Below are 23,122 nucleotides of genomic sequence, written 5' to 3' on the forward strand. Positions count from 1 at the left end.
CTCTTCTGCCTTAACACCAAAGTATCATGCTATAATGGAGCATCCAATAATTTTGCTTTAACATGTTCATGCAGAGTCTGTTCCTTTAACCAAGCATGCCTTCTAATAACAGAACCTGTTACAGCGGCCCTGCAAGAGGCCTCCAGTGAATCATAACCGCATTGCGAAGTATGTTTTCCCACTTGTTCAGCTGCATGCAATAAATCCTGCAATTCCTTGTTCTCAGAACATTCAGAATTTGTCAACATTTTCTGTTTTAACAGAGACATTAAATATTGCTGATATTTAAGCATATGAAACTGACAGTTTAAAGCCCTTACAGCCAAGGTAGCAGAAGTGTAAACTTTTGCCTCCATCTGTCCAGTGCCCTAGAATCTCTATCTGAGGGGACAGGGTTTTTTGCAGTAGCAGCCTTGACCCCTTTGGGACCCTGAGAAATAGTTTATGGGTCAGCAGCAGGGTTTTTATATAGAAATTTATGAGAATCTGGAACCCTGCAGCATCTGTCTGGCTTAACAGGTGCAGGAGGTAAAGAGTCGGGAGACAGGCCGGACTCTGAAAATACATCATTTACAATGTCTAGAACAGGTGGAATAGCAAGAGGCCTGTGCTGAGGTAGGAGAAGAAAGTCTCTGAGCCTTTTCTTAAAATCTGAATAATCTTGGCTCTCCCAGTGCAAATGCTCCCTCATGGTATGCAGGGTTTCCCCAAATGAGTAATCCTCAGGAGGAGAAGCTGAAGGAATAGATTCTTCAGCATCAGAATCCTCATGGGGAGGAATAGAGTATCTCTTTTCTGAAGAGGAGTCAGAGGAAATGGAAACCTGATCAGAGGAATCATATTCAGTATCTTGCCTAGGCCTCTTATCAGGAGGGGGATGGGAACCCCTGATCAAAGTAATTAGGTCATCGGCTATTTTGAGCATCTGTTTCTTAGGCATGGAAGTCTGCCCTGGAGAATGCTGTACTGGTTTCCTTGTCTTTAAAACTGTTTTAGTCTTTGTCTTGGATGCTGAAGTTGGCTTGATATAAAGCTGTGTAGGTCTGAAAACACCCTCAGAAGCAGATGCCTGCTCAGTGGCTCCGGACCCATCTGAGGGATTAGTTTCCGAAGGCCCAATACCTTGAGTATCCAGAGGCCTAGCTGTCTCTACGTGGGAGTCGGAGGCCGCCTATGGCTCTGAGGTAGTGGGTGTCAGGGTCTGCGACAGCGCCTCACTGAGAACCGGCGACTGGCCTAGAAGAGGCTTCGTCGGTTTTGGACCTCGGATGTCTGTCCTTTTCTTTTTCCTTGCGCTATTTATGAATTCGGGTCGTTGGTTGTTCCGACGGCATTATATAGTTAAACCTTCAGCAAAGTAATGAAAAGCAAAATCGTACTGACGCTTAATAGTGCATTGGTTAAATCTAGCACAAAACCGACAACTAGCAACGTCGTGGTCAGGGCCTAGGTAAGAAATACAGTAAGAATGAAAATCCTTATGAGGTATTTGCTTCCCACAAGAAATACAATTGTTAACTTTTTCTGACATCGGTCTGGAGCAAGAAAAAAGTTTCCCCAATGGGGTACCTTAGCTTTATAGAAGACTTTGGATCTGAAATTCAATTTCGAATATCTCAGGAGTCAGCCGACCGGCACTTGCGAACTGCTTTTGCTTCAGGCATCGCGCGGCAAGAAAGACTGAAGAAAATGGTGTCGGTTGCATCTTTTATACCCCTGGCGCACTGACGTCAGAGAAGAGGCAACGGCAACAGACTCCGGACCAGGACTTTGGAATTCAGGCCGACTGCGGGCAGCCTGCCAGCAGGATAACCCAAGTGTAATGACTGCAACAGTGAGACACGATGAACATCATCCTGGAGTAAAAACTCCTGCCACTTTGGGACACTGGCACTTCTTGAAAAGTAGCCGGAGTCAAAAGGTCCCAAAGCACCTCTGGAGAGGAGAGTTGTTCTTGAGAGGGATGAGGAAAACCCATAAGAGAGGGAAGGGATTTCCAAACCATGAAATACCCGATGAATAATGGACAATACTCAGGAATCCTGTGTAATCTGTAGCCAAATGGGGGTGGGGAGGGAGGTGGAGAGGCTTAAAGAAAGAGGAAAGTGGCTGGGAAGAATAGGATAGTCTGACAGCACCTGGTTTACCTGGGAAAGGAGACTTCTGAGACATGGAAGTCTGAGTAGCCTTAGCAGATGAAGCCCACTTGTCACCTTTTTTCCCCTTAAGAGGGAGAGATTGCCTGCAAACAAAGGATGGCTTATTGGGGTGGCTTCTCTGAAATTTAGGCACAGGAGAAACAAACATGTTTAAGTTCCTGTAAAGCCTTTCTCTTAGCCTGATGGGACTTAAACATATCAGCAGCAGCTTTTCCATACAAGCGTTTATTATCAAGAGGGGCATCCATCAACTTAGCCTTAATATTATCAAGCAAAGTTTGAAGCCAAAGCCAAGAATACTTTCTCATCACTGACCCAATAGCGGCAACCCTGGAGGAAGCATCTGCTGCATCATAACTACACCTGACGGAATGACAAGCCACTCAAGAGGAAGTCCCTAACAGGGAAAGAGCAAAAGTCTTACTCTCAGAGTCTGGAAGAGCCAAAATAACCAGGCAAACTTGAGAAAGAACATCCAAGTACTTGGACATATGGGTCTGATAATTAACAGCCCTAAAAGCCAAGGTAGCAGAGGTGTAAACTTTCTTGCTTGGCCTTTCCATGGTCCTACTATCTTTATCAGAGGGCAGTAGCTTGGGAGAAGGAAGCAATTGAGAGGGCTTGTCAGAGGCTAAAGACCCACCGAGGGGTCAACAGCAGGACACTTGCACATTAAATTACAGTCCTTAGGCACTCTGTAGTTGAAGTTTACTAGGGGAATGGCATTTAGCTTAATTCATAACAGAAAGGATGCATGTGCTAAAGAGGACCATAGATGGGGTCCTACAGTTAGGTAAGTACTAGGCTAGCTGCTCTTGTGAGTCACTCTGAGCCTATCAAAATTCCCTCAAAGGTGAGAATCAAACCCTGTACTTCGTGTCTGTGAGGAAAACAACTTATCCATTATGCCAACCCCCAACTATGATATAATAAGGGGTTTTATAATGGTAAGTTGGACACAGAGGAGTTCAAAGTCATTATCTTGTTGAATGAATCTGGAGGTGAGTTTTTTTAACAATATGGAGGCACTGCTACATTTACTGCCTTCATCTAATGTGGTGGGTCTGAATGCGTGGTAGGAACTGAAACCCTGCACTGACTAAAATTTCAGTCTAAAACTCAAGCATCTGCTTCAGTTAAAAACTTCAGCTGCCTCTATACATCCAAAAGTGTGAAAGGCTCTCACTCTTCTGTTTTTTCATAGGTTCATACTAGGCTATCTGCCCTAGGGCATTTATAAGCCTAGCCTAGCCTAATAAATGAGGCAAGATGAAAGGGATTGCTCACAAGCAGTTCATAAACTACCTTTAGGAGGTATCTTAGTCCCAACAGACAAAATATTTGTGAAAGATCAGCTATAGCCCCTTAAAGATGAGGGCATGTAGTTCTGTGATCATGAGAACAAAGGTAACAACCACCAGAAATAAAATGAAAGAAAAAAAAATCTGTTTGGGTTTGAATGGGGATAAGCTTGCTGTCCATCAGAAGGTCCACATTATATGGAAAGAAGTTCATTAAAGGACAGCAAAGCTGTAGCATTCATTTAATGTACTGCATGACCAGGCAGTTGGTGAGCCAAAACTCCTGCTATCCATAAAATCAGAATGGGCAGAAATAAACCAAAATATGCATGGTCGTGATTAAATAACTGAAGACAAAGTCTTACAGTTGCCTGAGGTATATTAAGTTAATTTGTAAATGCTTGACATGGCCATAGCAGGACATGCTCTGCCTAAAAACAAATAACCACTTTTAAACAGCTTCACTGCTGTTATGAAATCAATATAAAAATATTTACAAACATATACAACTTTCCATTCAGTGCCTATTTTTTACAGATTTACTAGTATATTAAGCAAGTTCTGTAATGGCTTTTCACCTATTACTTCACAGTTGCAGTACAGTAAAGGGCAGATCTGTTTAGAAGTATTCCATCAAGTTTCCAACCATTTTCATAATACAACATTATTTATGCACACCATGTATTTTTAACCATCTTACTCTTTTTTTAATTACATCTCTCAAATACACCTTTTAAAGTTACCCTTTTAAACATCTGACTTCAAGAATTGGCTAAGCTTCTGGTGTCATTCTAAGGGGATCTAGTATCTGCCTGCCTGGGATGACATGGTCGACAGACCATGATGCTTTGCCAGAGATGGCCTGCACATGTCACCCCTGGGATTCCAGATACTGGCTAAGGCTCTTGCCACCCCTATAGTGCCTTTTTTAGGCAAGGTTCAAATGACAAATTCACCGTAACAGCAACAGGCAAGCAAAAACTGAGGGTAATGCTACTCAATGCTAGAAGTCTAAATCTCAAAATGCACTCACTTGAGGAACTCCTTAAAATGGAGAACATCGATATCTGTGCAGTGACTGAGACCTGGTTCAAGGCTCCTGAGAGCACCCCTGCACTACCAGGCTAGAACTCATACCACACTTTTTGGCCATGTAATCTGGACCGGAACACCAAAGGCGGAGGTGTGTCCATATTCATTAAGGATATCCACACCTCCAGGCTAGTTGCTCAGCATAATGCATCTGAGGCTATCCAGTGCAACTAACTCTGGGCAAAACTGCAATCCAAATTGTAGCTTGCTACAGATCCCCCAACATGCCCCAAAATTCCCACTCCTCTTCTTGACATACTGGAAAATATTACGGTTCAACCAAACACCCTAATAATGGGTAATTTCAACTACCCCGCCATTAACTGGGAAAACTACTCATGTACCAACTCCTTCACTCAATGCTTTCTGGAATTCATAAATTCCAATGCCCTGGATCAACTTATCTACACCCCCAGCAGGGGCAACAATATCCTAGACCTAGTCATTACCAACATGAGTGACCGGTGTTCCACACCTGAAGTCAACTCCTCGTTGGTCCGATCCGACCATAAGCTAATCACCCTAGATATCCACATCTTGCCCCCCCCCCCCCCAAGGAAACCACGGTAAAAAATTTCTCCAAAGCCAACTTCATGCTTCTTAAGACAGAAGTGGAAAACTTCATGACACCCATGCAGAGGGACAATACAGTTACGACTGCTGAATCCTACACAAATGCACTCTATAAGCACTTACACGAGTGCATGCAATGTGCTATCCCAAACAGAACCAAGACGCTATCCTCTAAAAAAAGGAAGCCAATCTGCTGGTCCCCTGCCATAAACAAACTGTACAACAGAAGGAAGAAACTGTTGCAAGAGACAGTAAAATCCTGGTCAGCCTTAGTAAGAAGCTGAGATCCCTTATAAGATCCTCCAAAGCTAGCTACGAAAACAAAATTGCCACTGATTCTAAGGACAACCACAAAGCATTTTATAGCTATGTCAAGAATCTCAATGGCAACACCCAGATCTACTCTGAGTTACAGCACAACGGCATGAAAATTACAGAACCAACTGATATTGCCAACATCCGGCAGATAGGTTCAGTGCTAACTTTACCCCATTCTCACCCAATAAAGGGCCCATATCTATACAGGAAGAATGTAGAGACCCCTGTAATCACAACTACGCAGGTAAAAGCTGCGCTCTCTAAAGCCAAAAACACAGCTGCGTTTTACATGAACTTCAGAACAAACTGGCTCCCCACCTAAGCACCATATTCAATCATAGCCTCACATCAGGTTTTATGCCCAGTGAATGGCGCACTGCAACAGTTATCCCACTCCACAAAGGGGGAGCCACCACTGATCCCAGGAACTATCACTCTATTAGCCTGACGAGCCTGGTCTTCAAGTCCATGGAATGTATCATCATGGAACTCAAACAAAGACATTGGTAACCTCCAAACTCTGGACACCACCCAGTTCAAGTTTGTGAAAGGCAGATCATGCCTCCTGAACCTGAATGACGTCTTTGAGGCAGTCACCAAAGCCATAGACGAGGGTAAGGTGGCTCACACAGCCTATCTTGAGCTCATCAAGGCTTTCGACACCATCCCCCATTCTGGGATTATAGCTAAACTCACTAAACTAGGTATAAATCCCTATGTCACAAGATGGGTTGTCAACTGGCTCACTAACAGAACCCACACTGTAAAAGTTGCAGACTCCAAATTTGACTTCAAACCAGTGACAAGTGGAGTACCACAGGGTTCAGTCCTGGGACCTCTCCTGTTTGGTTATCTACTTCTCTGAAGTATAGGCTAACGTAGAAGGCCTCTGGCTAATGAAGTTCGCAGATGACTGCAAACTAGGAGCCACAGTCGAGTCCCCAAATGATGTGGACATCTTACAGAAGGGCCTCAATGAGACAAATGCCTAGTGTCAGAGCCATGGCCTCAAGCTCAATGCCAAAAAGTGCATCGTCATCCCCCTTGGTAAAAACTCTGTACCCATGAACTACCACATAGGCAGCAGTCTAACACCGAATGTGTGATTAAGAGACCTTGGGACCTAGGTGGAGAGTAGTCTCTCCTTTGATAATCAAATAGCCACAGTGGTCAGGAAGTCTTTCTACGTGGCACACCTAATCACAAAAGGGTTCTCATCCAGGAAAAAAAAAAGAGGTCATTGTTCCCCTCTACTTGACACTCAGAACCATTATAGAGTACAATGCCCCTTTTGGAATGTACCTCACAAGACATCTGCAGCAGCTGGAAAGGCCACAGAAGTACCTCACAAAAAGGATTACTGGCCTCAAACAGATGCCCTACACTGACAGTCTCAAAAAGCTCCAGCTTTACTCTGTAGCATTATCACCTACTCCAAGGAGATATCTGCCTAACATATAAAGCTTTGTCAAACCCAGAGCTGTTGGACATGCTACACCTAAAGAAATTCCAATCCCTCCAAGCTACACTCTCTAGGGACCTAAACCTTGTCACCACAATAAAGAGGACATGCTGGAGGGATAGATTCCTGTCCCAGAGACTTTCCATACTCTGGAACAAGCTACCTATCTATGCCAAGCAAAGTTCCTCATTAGCACTCTGCCAAGAAAAATCTTGATGAGTGGATGGGAAATAGGAAATACACCCCGGGGGATCACTTATGTGGCTCTGCTCAACAGTGGCAAAGAAAATAACTTTCTTGGGTGGCATAAGCCAGGGAACCTTGTTGGCTAGGCTTACTTAGGCCCTTGGGCCAATAGCCTAGTACCTACCTATGAACTTTCAATAAACTATTTGCTTTCACAAATTGTCACTTAACCATTTGGGATGTCCAATACTTCAAATAACCTTAACCAGCTAAACACACACAGTTTGTTATACTGCCATAAGGCAATGTGTGTTGTAGCGTACATATAAATTAAATGAAAATAAAGAACATTCACTCACCTAACACAAGCCACTGAACATCAAACCAGACACTGTCATAACAATGATCATATCAAAATCAGGAAACTGCAGGGTCTCAAACACCTATCCTATACAGACAGGCTAAAAAAGCCCTGTGCCTCTACTCAGGCTCATACAGACTGCTCAGATGTGACCTGTGTCTGGCGTACAAGGCCATTTCAGACCCAGCCTTGATGGAGTTGATGCATATCCGTAAGACAAACTCCCCTTGCTCAACCTGCATGCAAGGTTTTAACCTGGTCTGTGACATTAATATAACTTGTTGGTGGGATAGATTTGTTTCCCAAAGACTCCCCCGTGGAATAGACTCCCTCTTCATGTCAAGCAGAGCACCTCTCTAGCCCTGTAAGAGGAATCTGTTGCCTGGATGGGAAATAGAAAATACACCCCTGGGATCCCACCTGTGTCCCTGCTGGTGAGGGGAAAGAGGTGCTGACTTTGAGGGAACATGGATGAAATTCTTGGCTAGGCTTATAAGGGCCTCCAGGCCAATAGCCTAGTATCATCCTATGAACCCTATCACACACTCATCAAACAGCGTACTACGCAAATGAAAACAAAACAAAAAAACAAAATCCAATCACCAATTACAGAAAAGAAACACTACACACAAACACTCACCACTCAAAATATTACCATTCACATGCACCGAACCTCTGACCACAACATACATATAAACACACCCATATAAACAATACATGCCCCCATCCCCAAAATGCAAAAAAAACGTAAGAAAATCTCTGGCCTTTTTGGCGCCAGGGACAGTGTCTAGTCACCACAGGGGTGGCTTCTGATTTCCATGGTAGCTTCTTTCTATTGCTTGTTGTGTTCTTAATTGGAGGAGAACCTCAATCCAATTTCTTGTGGTCTGCTGAAAGTTACAGGAGTTATTAAACTTAACCTACTGTGGCTGAAGAAATCTCAGGAGTCTTCAAAAATATTTTGATTGCTGCTCTATATCAAACAGTTAAAGGATCCTTTGCGAGTTTACATGACTTGGAAATGGGAGCATTCCCTAGGTTAGTCTCGCCCAGTGTGTGGCCTTCCTTGATTGGGGGGGTATGGAGTTGATACCCTGTTGAAGGGCTGGCCATGGGAGGAGGAGGTCCTCTTACAAAGCTTAACCCTTTTGTGACTATTAGTACTTCAATTTAAAGGATCATAGGAGGTTACTAGGCTATTGGCCCTGAGCCCCCCTTATAAGACTAGCCAAGAGTTTAGCTCACGTTTAGACACATCAGCACCCAATACCCCTATCCAGCAGGGACATGGGTGGAATCCCAGGGGGTATATTCTGTTTCCCATCCCGTTATCCAGGGTGCACTTAAAAAGGGGTATAAAGAGGTTATGACCTCCTTGTTCTTGGATGAGAGACCCTTACTTATGAGGTGGGCCATGTAGAAGGCTTTCCATACCATAGAAGCAATATGGTGGTCAAAAGTCAGGATGCTATTAACCTGGGTGCCCAAATCCCTCACAACTGAGTGTTTAGGACATTGTTATTAATGTGATAATTTGTGGGCACATCACTCTCCCAAAAGGGGATGATGATGCATTTTTTGGTATTCAGCTTGAGGCCATGTTTCTGGCACCAGTCATTTGTCTGAGTGAGACCCTCTTGGAAGATGTCCACAACACTAGGGAAATTGATGGCTTCTCTGCATGTTTCTTGGGCTTCGAAGTCTCTGGGTCAGGAGGGAGCAAACTTTTCAATATGTTTATTCCTCCTACCTGAAATAGTCCAAGGACCAAACCCTTTGCAAATTTCACAGTCCACCATAAGGTGTTGAACTCCCCAGGCAGACACATTGATTATGCAAATCCTGTAGTGGGACCTTGTGCCCACAAAAGAAACACTTTTTAAAGAATGTTTATCCATGGTACATAAGCAAGAATTACACTCAAAATTTTAACAGACATTCCAGAATAAACTCATTGTAAAAAAAGTATTATTTATATAAAATACACTATAATCACTATTATATATAGTCTAAATACTGGAATAAACTTTTAGACATCACAGAAATACACAAACTACAACTTTTAGAAAAAAATTACACAAGGTACAGAACATAGTTGCACAGATCTGTGTCTGTTTACAAAGGAAGAAAATGAAGTAATTCAGGAGACATTATGGGAGGTAAGTTCTTAAGGGGATCAAGTTTGAAGCACTGATGGTACTCGATCAGATCCAACAAGTGGCTCTGAGGATCTGTATATCATCTTGGATGGACAGAATGAATAGGATCAGTGTTTAGCAGCTCCAGAATGAACTTTTCTAAGTCCTTTTCAGCCCTTTTCTCCTGTATTCTTAGGATTCTGATGTCACATCTTCACAACCTGCTCTCCAAGTAATCCATTTTTGTTAATTCATTAATCAGTTTCTGCAGCTCCAGTACAATATGTCATATTTGATGGACTGAATGAATAGGATCTAAGTGTTTTCTAACAAAAACTCTTCTGCATTAGCTCCAGAATGAACTTTTCCAAGTCTATTTCAGCCCTTTATTGTATATTCTTAGGATTCTGATATTACATATTCACAACCTGCTCTCCAGGTCATCCAGCATTTGTTAATCTATTAACTGGTTACTCCAGTTCCAGTACAATCTCTTCGTGATCCTGCACATCTGCTTCAGTGAAGTGTCTTCATCCAAATTCCTAAACCTGTTCAATAGGTTTTCCACCTGTGTTTGCGGGCTCCCTCATGTGAACTTCTTTGCTCCCATGCCTTCTGCAACTGTGGTCATTTTTTTGGGGAAAAAAATACACAGTTCCTTTACTTTTGAGGCTGCTTTAAAGGCAATCAGATTATCTTTATTCTCCCATTCAGTCATTCTGTTTTATTTATTCATTAGCTGGAAACCACACTTTTCAAACTTTTTCCCCTAACCCTGTCCAGAGGTCAGAGCTCAGCCATTTTGTCCAGGCTGGACTGCACATACCCCTATCTTTAATTCAGGAGTCTAACAGAGAAGCTAGCAGAGAAGAACTGTTCCAGGAATTAACTTATTTATTTGCACTGGATGACTGGGATAGTCTTGACTGAGTAAATAGCCCCATTTCAGATGAGTCCTTTGCAGAAGAACTCCAAGGTACAGTATCAAAGGCCTTACTGATATCCAAAACTATAGAGGTACTGAATGTGCACTGATTTAGATAAGAGTCCACGGTGAAAGTCGTGCTAAACTGGTGAGAGTAGGTTGGTTTTGAAAAGAAAATAAATGTGCATCAGTAAGCAAATGTTAAGTATTTTGGAAACAGAGAACAGAATAGCTATTGGTCTATAATTTAGATACCATTATCCTGTCCACCTTGTGGATGGGTATGATAAAGTAATGTTTCCATAAAATGGGCACATATTCATCAATAGAATAACTGATCAGAACTACAGTGGAACAGACAAAGGCTTCCAGCTGGAGATATTCAGTGTGGAACATTGTTGGGGCAAGAGTAGCAGATGAAGGTGTTGGAATCTGTGCGGCTGAAGTACATTTGCATAATAAGGAGCAGACAGGATATCGTACACATTAGGTGAGTAGTTCAGGATAGGTTGGAGTTCTAACCACTGGGCTTGATGAACAGCAACAGTAATGGGCTTTGTTAGGGAGATTTGTACCAAACTTGACTATTTTATTACAGTGCATATCCAGTTTGTTTAGAAGTGTTTTTTTTTGAATGTTGGTTAATATGGGTACAAAGCTCAACAGTTTTGGAACTTAACAGGGCTTCAGCTGACTGAAACTGGGCGCGCGTGTGTGCATGGGTGTCAAATAATGTTTGTGTACAATGTACAGAATTTTTAGTTTTTTATTTAGATTACATAATTAATGTAAAGGTTAAACTTTAGCATACTATCAATGAGTACATCAAGTTGTTTTGTTTGTTGCACTTGGCTCTGGTGTTGTATTATTCTTAGAAGTCATAGTTGAGTTAGGTTTTTACTGCTTATAGTAGGCTGGAAAATCGTCAGTTTGGTTGTTTTGGCATTTAGTGTTAGAAGTTTATAAGCTGCTTGTTCTATATGGCTGTAGGATAAACAAACTTGATCTTGGGAGATGAAAGAGAGCGCAAGTTTGCTGACCACATTAAAGTAAAGTCACTGACTTCCTTTATGGTGGCACTTTGACAATTTAATCAATACTGTGTTTAAAGATATTGAACACACAATAGGGCGGTGGTTCCCAAACTGTGTGCCACGGTGGCCTGGGGAGCCGCGGCTTCCTCACAGGGGGGCCGTGAGCAGCAGCAACTGATTGCAGGTAAGTGAATGCCTGTATGAGTGTGTGTGTGTGTATGTCTGTCTGTGTGTGTGAGTGAATGCGTGCATGAAAGCAAGAGTACGTGTGTTTATGTGTGTGTGTGTAATCGGAAGAGTGAGAGCAATGTGTGAGTGAATGCAGGAATGAATGAAGTGTGTGTGTGTGTGTGTCTGTGTCTGTGTGATCGAGATCCAGAGAGTGAATGCAGGAATGAATGAAGAAGTGGTTGTGTGTTTGTGAGATCGGGAGAGTGAGAGGGATGTAAGAATGAATGTGTAAGTGGTTGTGACAGACAGAGCGATGTATGAATGAATGCAGGTATGAATGAGGGTGTGTGTGTGTGTGTGTGTGTGTGTGTGTGTGATCGGGGGGGGGGAGAGAGAGCGATGTGTGAGTGAATGCAGGTATGAATGAAGAAGTGACTGTGTGTGTTTGATCGGGGGGGGAGTGACGTACGAGTGAATGTAGGTATGAATGAGGAAGTGACTGCGTGTGTGTTTGATCAGGAGAGAAAGATTTGTGAGTGAATGCAGGTATGAATGATGAAGTGACTGTGTGTGTGTTTGATCAGGAGAGAGAGAGAGAGAGAGAGAGATGTGAGAGAGAGAGTGAGAGAGAGTGAGAGTGTGAGAGAGTGTGTGTGTGTGTGTGTGTGTGTGTGTGTGTGTGTGTGTGTGCGTGTGTGATTGTCCAGATTTGTGCCTCATATTTTTGGTGTGTTCCCTGTACTTCTCTGGCAAATAGATGAGGATTGAAGTCATTAAAATAAGTTTAAGACTCCACATCCTTCAGAGAATTCATGCTAATGCAAAACCTACTATTCTATCAACTTTCTAAGTTTGTAAGAGCAATATTGAAAATCTGTCCCTATTTGTCCCCCCATCATTTTAGGCTTTGTCCAGATTTTTTTGTTCTAAAAATCTGGACAAAGCCTAAAACGATGGGGGACAAATAGGGACATATTTTCAATATTGTTCTTACAAACTTAGAAAGTTGATAGAATAATAGGTTTTGCATTAGCATGAATTCTCTGAAAGATGTGGAGTCTTAAACTCAAATGTTTGTCATTATTTAATGACTTCAGTCTTCAACTATTTTCCAAAAAAGTACAGATTTTAGAACACACCAAAAATGAGGCACAAATCTGGACATTCTGCGAAAATCTGCACAGTTGAAAGGCGTGAATCACACAGACGTACACACTTCCTCATTCATACCTGTATTCATTCTCACACATACCTGTATTCATTCTCACACACACAGCCCACTTCCTCATTCATACCTGCATTCACTCACACATCTCTCTCTCCCGATCTCACACCCACTTATGCATTCATTCATACATACCTCTCACTCTTCCGATCTCACACATACACATAGTCATGTCCTCATTCATACCTGCATTCATTCACACATAATTCTCATTCTCCCGATCTCACACACACACAGCCACTTCTTCATTCATTCCTGCATTAACTCACACTCGTTGCAAACTAATAAGCTTAACTGCAGAATAAACCATGAACTGCTTGCGGTTTATTCTGCAGCTAAGCTTATTAGCTTGCGGCACCCCTGTGAGGAAGCCGCAGCTCCCCAGGACGCCACAGCGCACACTTTGGGAACCCCTGAAATATGCACTTTATGCGTGCCGTGGGGGGGAGCTTTGGGAAAATCTAGATTCAGCAAGGGAGCCGAAAATCAAAAAAGTTTGGGAACCTCTGCAATAGGCGATCAAAGATAAACCCTTGGGAGACAACCAAGTTGGTGTTGTACTCAGCCAAACTTGCCTCAAGTGTCCCCCAAGTGGGATATCCTTTCATAACACTGACCAGCAGCCTGACAGCACTCGGCTAAGAAAGTATGATGCAACGGTTACATTTTTTTTTAGCAATTAGCTGTACAGAGACAGCAAAACAAACAAACAAAAAAAAAAGCGACAAGCACTCAGATTATCACCATATTTTACTAAAAAACATTATAAACACATCTTAAGCTTTCAGATTTCCATATCTTTCTTCAGCACAGAAAAACAAATCAAAATGCATACTTATTTAGAAATCTCCAACAGAACTATGATTTAGTACATTAAGGTAGTATTTGAAAGGTTCAAAGGTGTTCACTAGGCTAATGACCACAAGACCCTTTTTAAGCCTAGCTATGCATCCCGAATCTCTGATGAGTTCTAGTACCCTTGAAAAGTGCAAGCAGAGTTGAAACATTTACAAGCAGGGGCTTGAAAGGTATACTATTTACAGGATGCTTGTGTCTATTAGAGACATAAGTGCCAAACTAGGGATGAATTTCCTGTTCCCCCATCCAAGTTACATTTGAATTGGGCTGGGGAAGAACGCTGCTTCATTTGGATGGAGAGCCTGTTCCAGAGAAGGGATAGTCTATGGGTCACATGCCTATCTCTCCAGTATATCCTATTTATATCACAGGCAAGGTTTACTTCTTTAGAACAGGTAATTCTGGTGCTGTTTGTTTTGCTATTCTGCCCTGTGGACTCTCAACTGTATCTAGAAGCTCAGATATTAAACAAAATGCAATGCCCTGCAAGCAATGCAAATACTGCTGAGTTGCTGCTGACTAGAAGTAACTGCACCCAAAGTAAACCCTAGGGCAATGTCACCAAAAGACTCCTGAAAGAAGCCACTAGGCATCCAGTTTTTGAAAATTCTCAATTATCTCATGAGAAAAATTCACTTAAGGGGACATGCCTGACAAAATAAGTATTCAGAATAGTTTAACATAGATTCTCGTGTAAAGAGGAGAGACTATGCCAGAAATCCCTGTGAAGAAAAGTGCCTGTGGTGGCAGTCTTGGCCAACTGAGTCTGTTGCATAAAAGGAACACTCTATATGCAACTCTACCTAAACTGTTGTGTTAGGGAATTTCACAACAGCTTTCCATTACTCCCAGCTAAGAAAGACCACAACTTTTCCATGAAATGCTCCGAAACAAATATGGAAATGAGCTACATAAAATGAGAAATTAGTCATTTGAAGAGAGCAGTTTGGTAAAGGTATATCCACAGTCTTGGAATCTGTCTAGGGAGAGTGGTCAAACTATAAGACCTCTGATTCATTGCAGGCACATAAAATTATATGAGTGCACTTTAGGATGTCTAATCAAAATTAAGACCACTCTAGTGGTTGGCTTGAAAAAGCGATCTTCCCCCTTTGCTGAAGAAGGGCACAAACATTGGTGGTTCCCTGCTGCAATAATTCATCTCCAATTACTCTCCAGAGTAACATCAGGCTCTGATTTACAATGTCTAAGATAAGCATAAAGACAATTATAAGGCATACACAATAGCTGGCCAATTTAGAGTGGAATTACACAGCCTTATTATTTTGTCAAAAGAAGACTCTGTTCAACTAGAACTGACAGAAAATTACCCTTTCAGTTTCATACAAATGGTTTATATCTTTTCTGATATGGCCAGAGCAAATGATTCAGAATAAGGAGATGACCACTGCCTCCCATTCAGTCGTGATAGTCAACCATATACCATTCCTGCTTTGGTGGCACAAAGGAGCTAATCATATTTTCAGCACCAGACATAGTACCAAACAAAAGCATAAGAAAATGGAACACGGCTTAGTGCTGGCTTAGTACCTAGCTGTCAAAAACTGCACCAGTGCTTCCAGCTTCCACTTAGCAATGAAAAAGATGTGAAATCCCAGTACAGAGTCTAGGAAAGCCAAAGGCATCCAGAAAATGACATGGCCTTTATCAGAAAGTGACCAACAATTATGTGGTTAAAGTGTCTATCCCTCCATGTCCACAATCAGACACAGAAACATTCTAGTAGAGCAAGGACCCACACCTTTATCATGAAAGGTGATGACAAATTCCCAGTCCCTTGCTCCCAACAGCAGGTGTGCTGAGGTGCCTTTATATTTAATTTTGCAGCTATAAGAAGGTAAATACTGGGACAAGGACACAGTGCAATAAGATGCCAGTCACATTAACGAGTCAACTGAGGCCACCACAAGAGCAGGAAATGTCAAAACAGTGCCAGCCTTAAAAAAAAAAGTCTTAGACTTACGATCACTTACCTTTTACCTATCATAAACCTGTCGGAATCTTTTTATGACGTTTTTGTTTGGTCCATGTACTCAGCCCCCTACATCCCTGCTAAATGCCCGATACAGATGAAGGTCTCAGACAATCTCTGAAATACGTAGGTGATAAGATTTAAATATTAGTGGTCTTGAGTGTGGACATCAGCCATCAACACTATGATCGGGATCAAAAAGAAAAAAGAATGTGGGGGTTCTGGCCACTACAAGCAGTTTTGTTTAAGTGTACGTTTTATAAATCAGATGCACATCTTCCAAAACGCATTGTGAAATTCGTTCAATATGTGAACAGCTATATAGGCCATGGGTTTCTGCGAGAATGCACACATCACAGTCTTGACACAGAACAGACGTGTAGACCAGTTGAGATTTTCAGGACCAACTTGAAAGGACATTTAAAGATGTACAACTGTTCTGCCTACTAGAGTGGGCTTTTTCATGTCAAACACTGAGTTCCAACATCAGTTTGTATAAATACAAATATGTTTCCCCTAGTATCGCCTTTATATTCTATGCATTTCATAACTAGCGATTATTCTGTCATCTAAACAGTAGCCCAATCTAGTCACAACAGTTGCGCAGGAAAACTGGGACCTTAACTTCAGCACACTTCTTTGATAAACAGTCACTTTATATAACTTTCCAAACAGACAGGTTACTCAGACATACAAATGGCTTCCCAGCAGTTTAGGTTTTACAACTCATGTAAATTAAAACAGAAGTATACAACTAAATGCCTTTCAGATATTGCTTTAACTTTGTTTCTTGTTCGTATGGAATCTTTTTAAAGGCGCTTGATTAACTTTTCAAAATGTCAGTGCAGTGAGAATTTACCTGGCTAATGACAATGTTCTTCACAGTATGTCCTAGCTTCCAGTGGCCAAGTTCATGTCCCAGTACTGCTAAAACCTCTTCATTGTTGCAACCCTGCTTTTTGTTCTGGAAGAAAAACAGTGAAAACCACATAAGGCAGTGGCTTAGAAACATGTTTAAAACCTGCAATTCCAAAGATTATGTGGAGGCATTCCTTATTATACATGACAGCACATCTGACTGCTACATACGTGATCACATTTGAAAAAACAGACTTAAGTTTTATGGTAGGATCTCATGACAAATACATCTCCAGAAGCATGAGAAGATGAGCATGCCATGAAAATATTAGAGATACTACAGGAAGCATTTCATTTGTCTCAATACTTCTGAATTTCACCATATATGTACATGTGGTGAACCCCCCTGCGATGCATTTCAGGAACTTGCTGCTCTCAGAAAGTAATATTTTCTATCAGTCTTATCATTTTCCTTGTACTTAATCATATCAGTGCCCCTTCTCCACCTCCCCATACCTATACTTCCTCAGGTCTTCAAACACCCACGCAGTCTATTGATAATGTAGAATGCCCACATCACATTTCATCTGTTTTTTTTTTTTTTTTTTTTTTTTTAATTTATTCACCCAGCAAGCAGGAAAGTAAGCCTAGTTTTATATTCCATGTCCATATTCTCTTTGCTCTCTTGGCAGCTTCTGCTGAACACCCTCAGATAATGTACTCTCTCCCCTCCATCTCAAGCACTGCCTCTAGAATGGATTAATCAAGAAGCTTCACCAGCATCATCTACAGCAGGATAACATATTAATTTCTATGGCCTGCAGGATAATATATTAATTTCTATGGCCTGCAGGATAACATATTAATTTCTATGGCCAGTGGAAGTGAACTATATATTCCTCTCCCGTGTAACCAAGGAATAGTTTTCTTAATAAACAGATGACATCTTCAGTTCTTTATAACAGAATACAGAACTGTGTACTTTTATAAGTTCATAGATGTATACTAGGCTAACCTTTACTGGGGCCCTTAGAAGTTTAGCCATGCAACCCAAATGCATCCCATGAGTTATTGTGCCTTACAGGTTAACTTAAAGGGTGTATGTTAATGCATGATTTAATGGCTGCCTCCAACAGTGACGTAGGTGTCAGGACAAGGGGTGAATTTCCAATGTCCCATCTACTGGTCCAGGTTGTGTCTGAATAGGGTTAAGGAAGGGTTCTGCTTCACATGGATGAGAAGTCTATACTAGACAAGGGGGATTTTCTGAGATAAATAGGATGTGCTGGAGGGACATGTATGCGAGTCACAAGCAATGTTTACATCCTTAGATCTAGCAGTTCTGATGCTGTTTGTTTTGAGAATATGCAAATGGGACATCAGAGCAGGAATCCAAGGATTCCTTGTATGCCAGGCATAAACTGCTTCTCAGTAGTCTGTAGGAAATAGAGTACAGACATAAGGATGTGTTGCGATCTGCATAGGACATTGTCTTTACACCCTGTATTCTTTTTAAAAGGAAATTCTGTGGACATTACCAGGTGCTACATGTGCCTGGTCAGGTACACACTGAAGGGGCTGGTTACTCAGTGATGGGTCTGATGATGGTCGAGTACAGGGGCAAGATGACTTCCCTGGACCTAGATGCCATGCTCTTACTTACAAGTTGAGCGACATAGAATGACTTTCCTACTACCTTAGATATATGTTGGGTGAAAGCCATATTAATATCTGCACGAGTCCCCAAATCCCTGACTACTCTCAATGTTTAAGGGTATGTTATCAATGAGGTAGTTTCCCTGGGTGGGGGACATCCTGAAAGGTATTATGTATTTTTTGGCACTAAGTTTTAAGCCATGGCTTTGGCACCAGTCATCTGTGTTAAACCTTCCTGTAAGATGTTAGTATCTTGGGTGGGATTTCCATAATTGCTCCTAGCTTGCAATAATCTGAAACTAAGTAAGCCAGAAGACCTTCAAAAATTAGCCTTGCCTTCTGAAAAATAGATGCTGGCCCAGCACAGAGCCCTGGGATCTCCACTGGTGACTGGCCTCTTTGTGAGGGTGGTCTCTCCAATTTTAACTTCCTGGGTCCCGTTTGTGAGCCAGGTGGCTATCCAGCCAGCCAGTTACATAGGGGATTATGTCTAACTTTGGGAGTCTGTTTACAATGTCTGAGTGGGGTACTGTATCAAATGTCTTAGCTAGTCAAAGTAGGCAGTATGCACAATTTTGCCCTAATCCATTGCCTTGGTGACCCTCTCAGAGAAGTCTACCTGTTTCAGTAGGCATAACCTGTCCATGATAAAACCAAAAGTACAGTTGTGTACCTACCATAAATGTAGATGTTACAGTGTATTCACTGTTGCAGCCATTACTCTTGGGTTATCCTGCTGGCAGGCTACCCTCAGTCGGCCAGAATTCCAAAGTCTAGGTCCGGCATCGGTTGCTGTCGCTTCTTCCCTGACATCAGTGCGCCAGGGGTATAAAAGATGCAGCCGGTGCCATTTTCTTCAGTTTTTCTTGCCCCAGATGTCAGGTGCCCCAAATAGGTAGGCTAAAAAATATATTAATAAGAAATGCATACACAAAAATAACATTTCCTTCATCTATAAGCAAATACACCAAAAAGGTTGTAAAGGACAGAGAAGTGCAGATAAGTTCCAGCACGGAGAAGGGGGGTGGTGGGTGAGTAACCTGGACTGCAACGGTGAATACACTGGAACATCTACATTTATGGTAGGCACACAACTGTACTATGTTCATCGTGTTTCACTGTTGCAGACATTACTCTTGGGTTGAATCTCAAAGCTGAGGAAGAGTGGCTGGGCTAAATAGGATTAGGAGAGGCTATGAGACCCTGCAGAACTGCAGTGGCGAAGCCTGCTCTGGACTTAAGAGTAGAGAGGCAAGTGGTAGTGCTTTGTAAAGGTGTGCACTGAACTCCAAGTTGCAGCCTCTAAGATTTCTTTGGTTGGTACTCCCCTGAGGAAGGCTGCTGAAGTGGCTGCTGCTCTAGTGGAATGAGGCTTAATGCCCTTAGGCACTGATTTGCCATGTTGAGAATAGCAGAAACGGATGCAGTGGCCTATCTATTTAGAAATAGCCTGTTTTGAGATGGCCTTTCCTTGTGATCCTGCAGCATATGACACTAAAAGTTGCTCAGTCTTTCTGAAAGCTTTAGTTCTGTCCAAGTAGAAGCGTAACTGCCTGTGTATGTCCAAAGAATGCAGAATTTTCTCACCCTTGTTCTGTGGATTTGGATAAAAGGTAGGCAAGTGAATGGTTTGATTGAGGGCCACACTGGACACCACCTTAGGCATAAATGTAGGGTTTGTCCTCAGAGAAACCCTGCTGGGTGAAAAATGATCACCCAGCCCCTCATACAAGAACCTAACAGGGTCTCTACCCGCTTCGCTCCCCGCCCTGCCCCCTATTCCCTCCCGCCCCCAGTGGTCCCACCTTTATTGCACTCAAACCCCTCCCATCTTTCCAATAGCCAACCACAGCGCTAACCCAACACTACCTCCTCCATATTCCCTCTACTATCACACCTCCTCAACTGACATGTACAAGCATACCTTTCCTTTGCTCACTGCATGCACTCTCCTTGCATATCTTACATCCTACCAAAGCTCCATCATTCCCCACTCAACCACTACCACTGTACTACTACTCACACCACCACCCATGTCTCACCCATACTCAGCTCCCCTCCCACCAGCTCAAGAACCATCCTTATGCACCCCCCACATATTCTACCAACTATATTACCCAAACGTAAAGCATCCCTACAACTTAAAATAGTAACCCTCCCACCATACCTATTACCCACAGAGAACAATCATAAAATTTCCCTTATAAACAAACACATTCAAAAACTGAGAAAACTAATAATCTCATGCATATCAAAACTAGCCCTAAGTGGAGACATCCACCCCAACCCTGGCCCTACCATCTCCAACCCCAATCCTCATAATCAGACTAGAAATCACAACTTCTCCCATATTACAGCCAGTAGAAAGCCAAGTGACTTCCTTCTACTAAGCCTAAATATTAGAAGTATATCCAACAAAGTCCATGAACTCCATGCCACTATAGACTTATACTCCCCAGATATAGTCGTCCTGACAGAAACCTGGCTAAAACCTCACATTACCAGTGAGCAAATACTCCCTACAGGTTACGGCATACTAAGAGTAGACCGGCTAAACAAAAAAGGAGGTAGTGTAGCTATAATATTTAAACAACATCTAAACATCCAGATCTTAAAATCATCAGCTCCACAAATAGGCAATGAAGAAATAATATATACCAACCTCAAAATTAATCGAAACAAAACCATCAACATAATTGGATGCTACTTCCCACCTGGCCAAAACATCCCTCCACTAGAAAACCTCCTCAGCTGGTCTACCCACCATCTCCCCCAAGAAACTATCATCTTAGGTGATTTCAATATTGACTGGCAATCCTGTTCTGGCAACAATCCAACCCATCATGTACACCTTCATGGCTTCACCCAACTAGTCCATTCACCAACAAGGATAAATAAAAACTCCAGCAAGCACTCTACCCTAGATTGGATACTAGTCCATAGGAACCCCCAGTCATATATAACAGGCTGCTTATCAGATAGCCTCAGTGATCACTCCCCAACATTCCTACTCAAAAAATACCTGTACCAAGCTAAACCTGTCGTCTATCGTCAAATACGTAAAAAATAAACTTTAACCCACTCACATTCATCTCATCCCTCAAAGAATGTAACTGGCATGCTCTAAAGTACCTCAGTCTAGATGACACAGTTGAATCTTTTAATACTACCTTCCTGAACATCCTTAATTACCATGCCCCCATAAGATTTTCCAGAACCAAAGCACAACCCTCCCCATGGCTACAGAAAACCACTAAGTCAGAAATGAAAAACAGGGATAAAGCCTGGGAGCACTGGCGCAAAACCAAAACCCCTGCAGCTAGACAGAAATTCCTAGAACTATGCAATAGAGTCAAAAAGTTAATAAAACGGGACAAATTCCAATACTACCAGTCTGCCATAGACTCCTCACAACACAGCCCCAAACAATTCTGGTCCTCCATAAACTCCATCCTCCACCCAGGTAAAGTCAGTACCCCTCCTCCTAACATCCCTCACTCCTCAGAAAATATTGCTACCTCATTCAACACACACTTCACCCAAACCATACTATCACTAGCTAAACAACACAACCCCCCTCCCCTCCAACCCACACCTTCAACTAGTAATCTCCCCACTGCCTTCTCTTTTTCTCCTGTACCTACCTCCGACATAAAAAAAACTCTTAACTAAACTTAAACCCACCAAATTAGCAGCAGACAACCTCCCAAGTGAATACCAACAAATCACAGCTGATGCTCTGGCCTACCCAGTATCCATCTTGATTAACCGATCTCTGTCAGAAAGTTACGTTCCCACATTGTGGAAAGTCTCACATATAATTCCCCTCCACAAAGGCGGACCCTCTGCAGAACTAACCAATTACTGCCCCATAGCTATTCTCTCTCCACTCTCCAAAATACTAGAGAGATGCATACACTCTCAGGTCTCACACTACCTCCTTACTAACAACCTCCTTTCCAGTACTCAGCATGGTTTCCGACCAAACCATAGCACCACCACTGCCTTACTCTCCTTTACAAACACTATCCTTCAGCATAAAAACAATGGCTATCTCTCCTCTGCTACTTTCCTAGACCTATCTAAAGCATTTGACATGGTCCCACACAAACAACTTATCTCTGTCCTCAATAACCTATCCTTCTCACAATCAGTCACCAACTGGTTTCAGCGTTACCTGTCTGACCGCCAACAATCCGTTGTATGGCAGAATGACATATCTCCCCAACTACCTGTCTCCATAGGGGTTCCCCAAGGATCCATCCTTGGACCCCTACTTTTCTCTGTTTACACCAATAGTCTAGCCTCTGCCACCAAACATGGCACACTCATCCAATACGCAGATGACTCTACCATCATCTGCTCAGCCCAGTCCCTACCCAAACTGCAAAAAGTCACACAGGAAGCCTTTTCCTCTGTTGAAACATGGTTATCCGATGCCCAATTAATACTCAACCCAAACAAAACTAAACTACTCGTCTTCCAACCCACCAAACATACTCAAAACAACTCTTACTTTAACATCACAGCAAAAGACAACACCACTATATACCCAACTGAACACATCAAATTGCTAGGAGTAGAAATAGACAATAAACTAAAATTTGACATTCACATATCCATGACCATAAAAAAAGTCCACAAAAAACTAGGAGCATTATACAGAAATAAACAAGTTCTCACCAAAGCAGCAAAGATTTCAATAACAAATTCCCACCTTATCTCCACCCTACTTTATGCCTCTCCAGTATATACCAACCTAAGGCAATGTGATCTAAACAAGCTAGAGACCTGCTACAACAAAATTCGCCA

The 23,122-nt window shown here is 42.3% G+C and overlaps 1 protein-coding gene across 1 annotated transcript in view; it reads right to left on the reverse strand.

Moving 5' to 3' along the window:
* Positions 1 to 23,122, reverse strand: part of ZMPSTE24 (zinc metallopeptidase STE24) — an 842,432-nt gene that overhangs the window by 186,906 nt on the left and 632,404 nt on the right. Inside the window, exon 8 of the mRNA XM_044060120.1 lies at positions 16,656 to 16,760. Coding sequence (XP_043916055.1) covers positions 16,656 to 16,760 — 105 coding nt within the window. The remainder of the gene's footprint in view (positions 1 to 16,655; positions 16,761 to 23,122) is intronic.

Source organism: Protopterus annectens, chromosome 1.part2, assembly GCF_019279795.1.
Source record: "Protopterus annectens isolate FY-2018-M chromosome 1.part2, PAN1.0, whole genome shotgun sequence".
Classification (NCBI taxonomy): Eukaryota; Metazoa; Chordata; order Ceratodontiformes; family Protopteridae; genus Protopterus; species Protopterus annectens.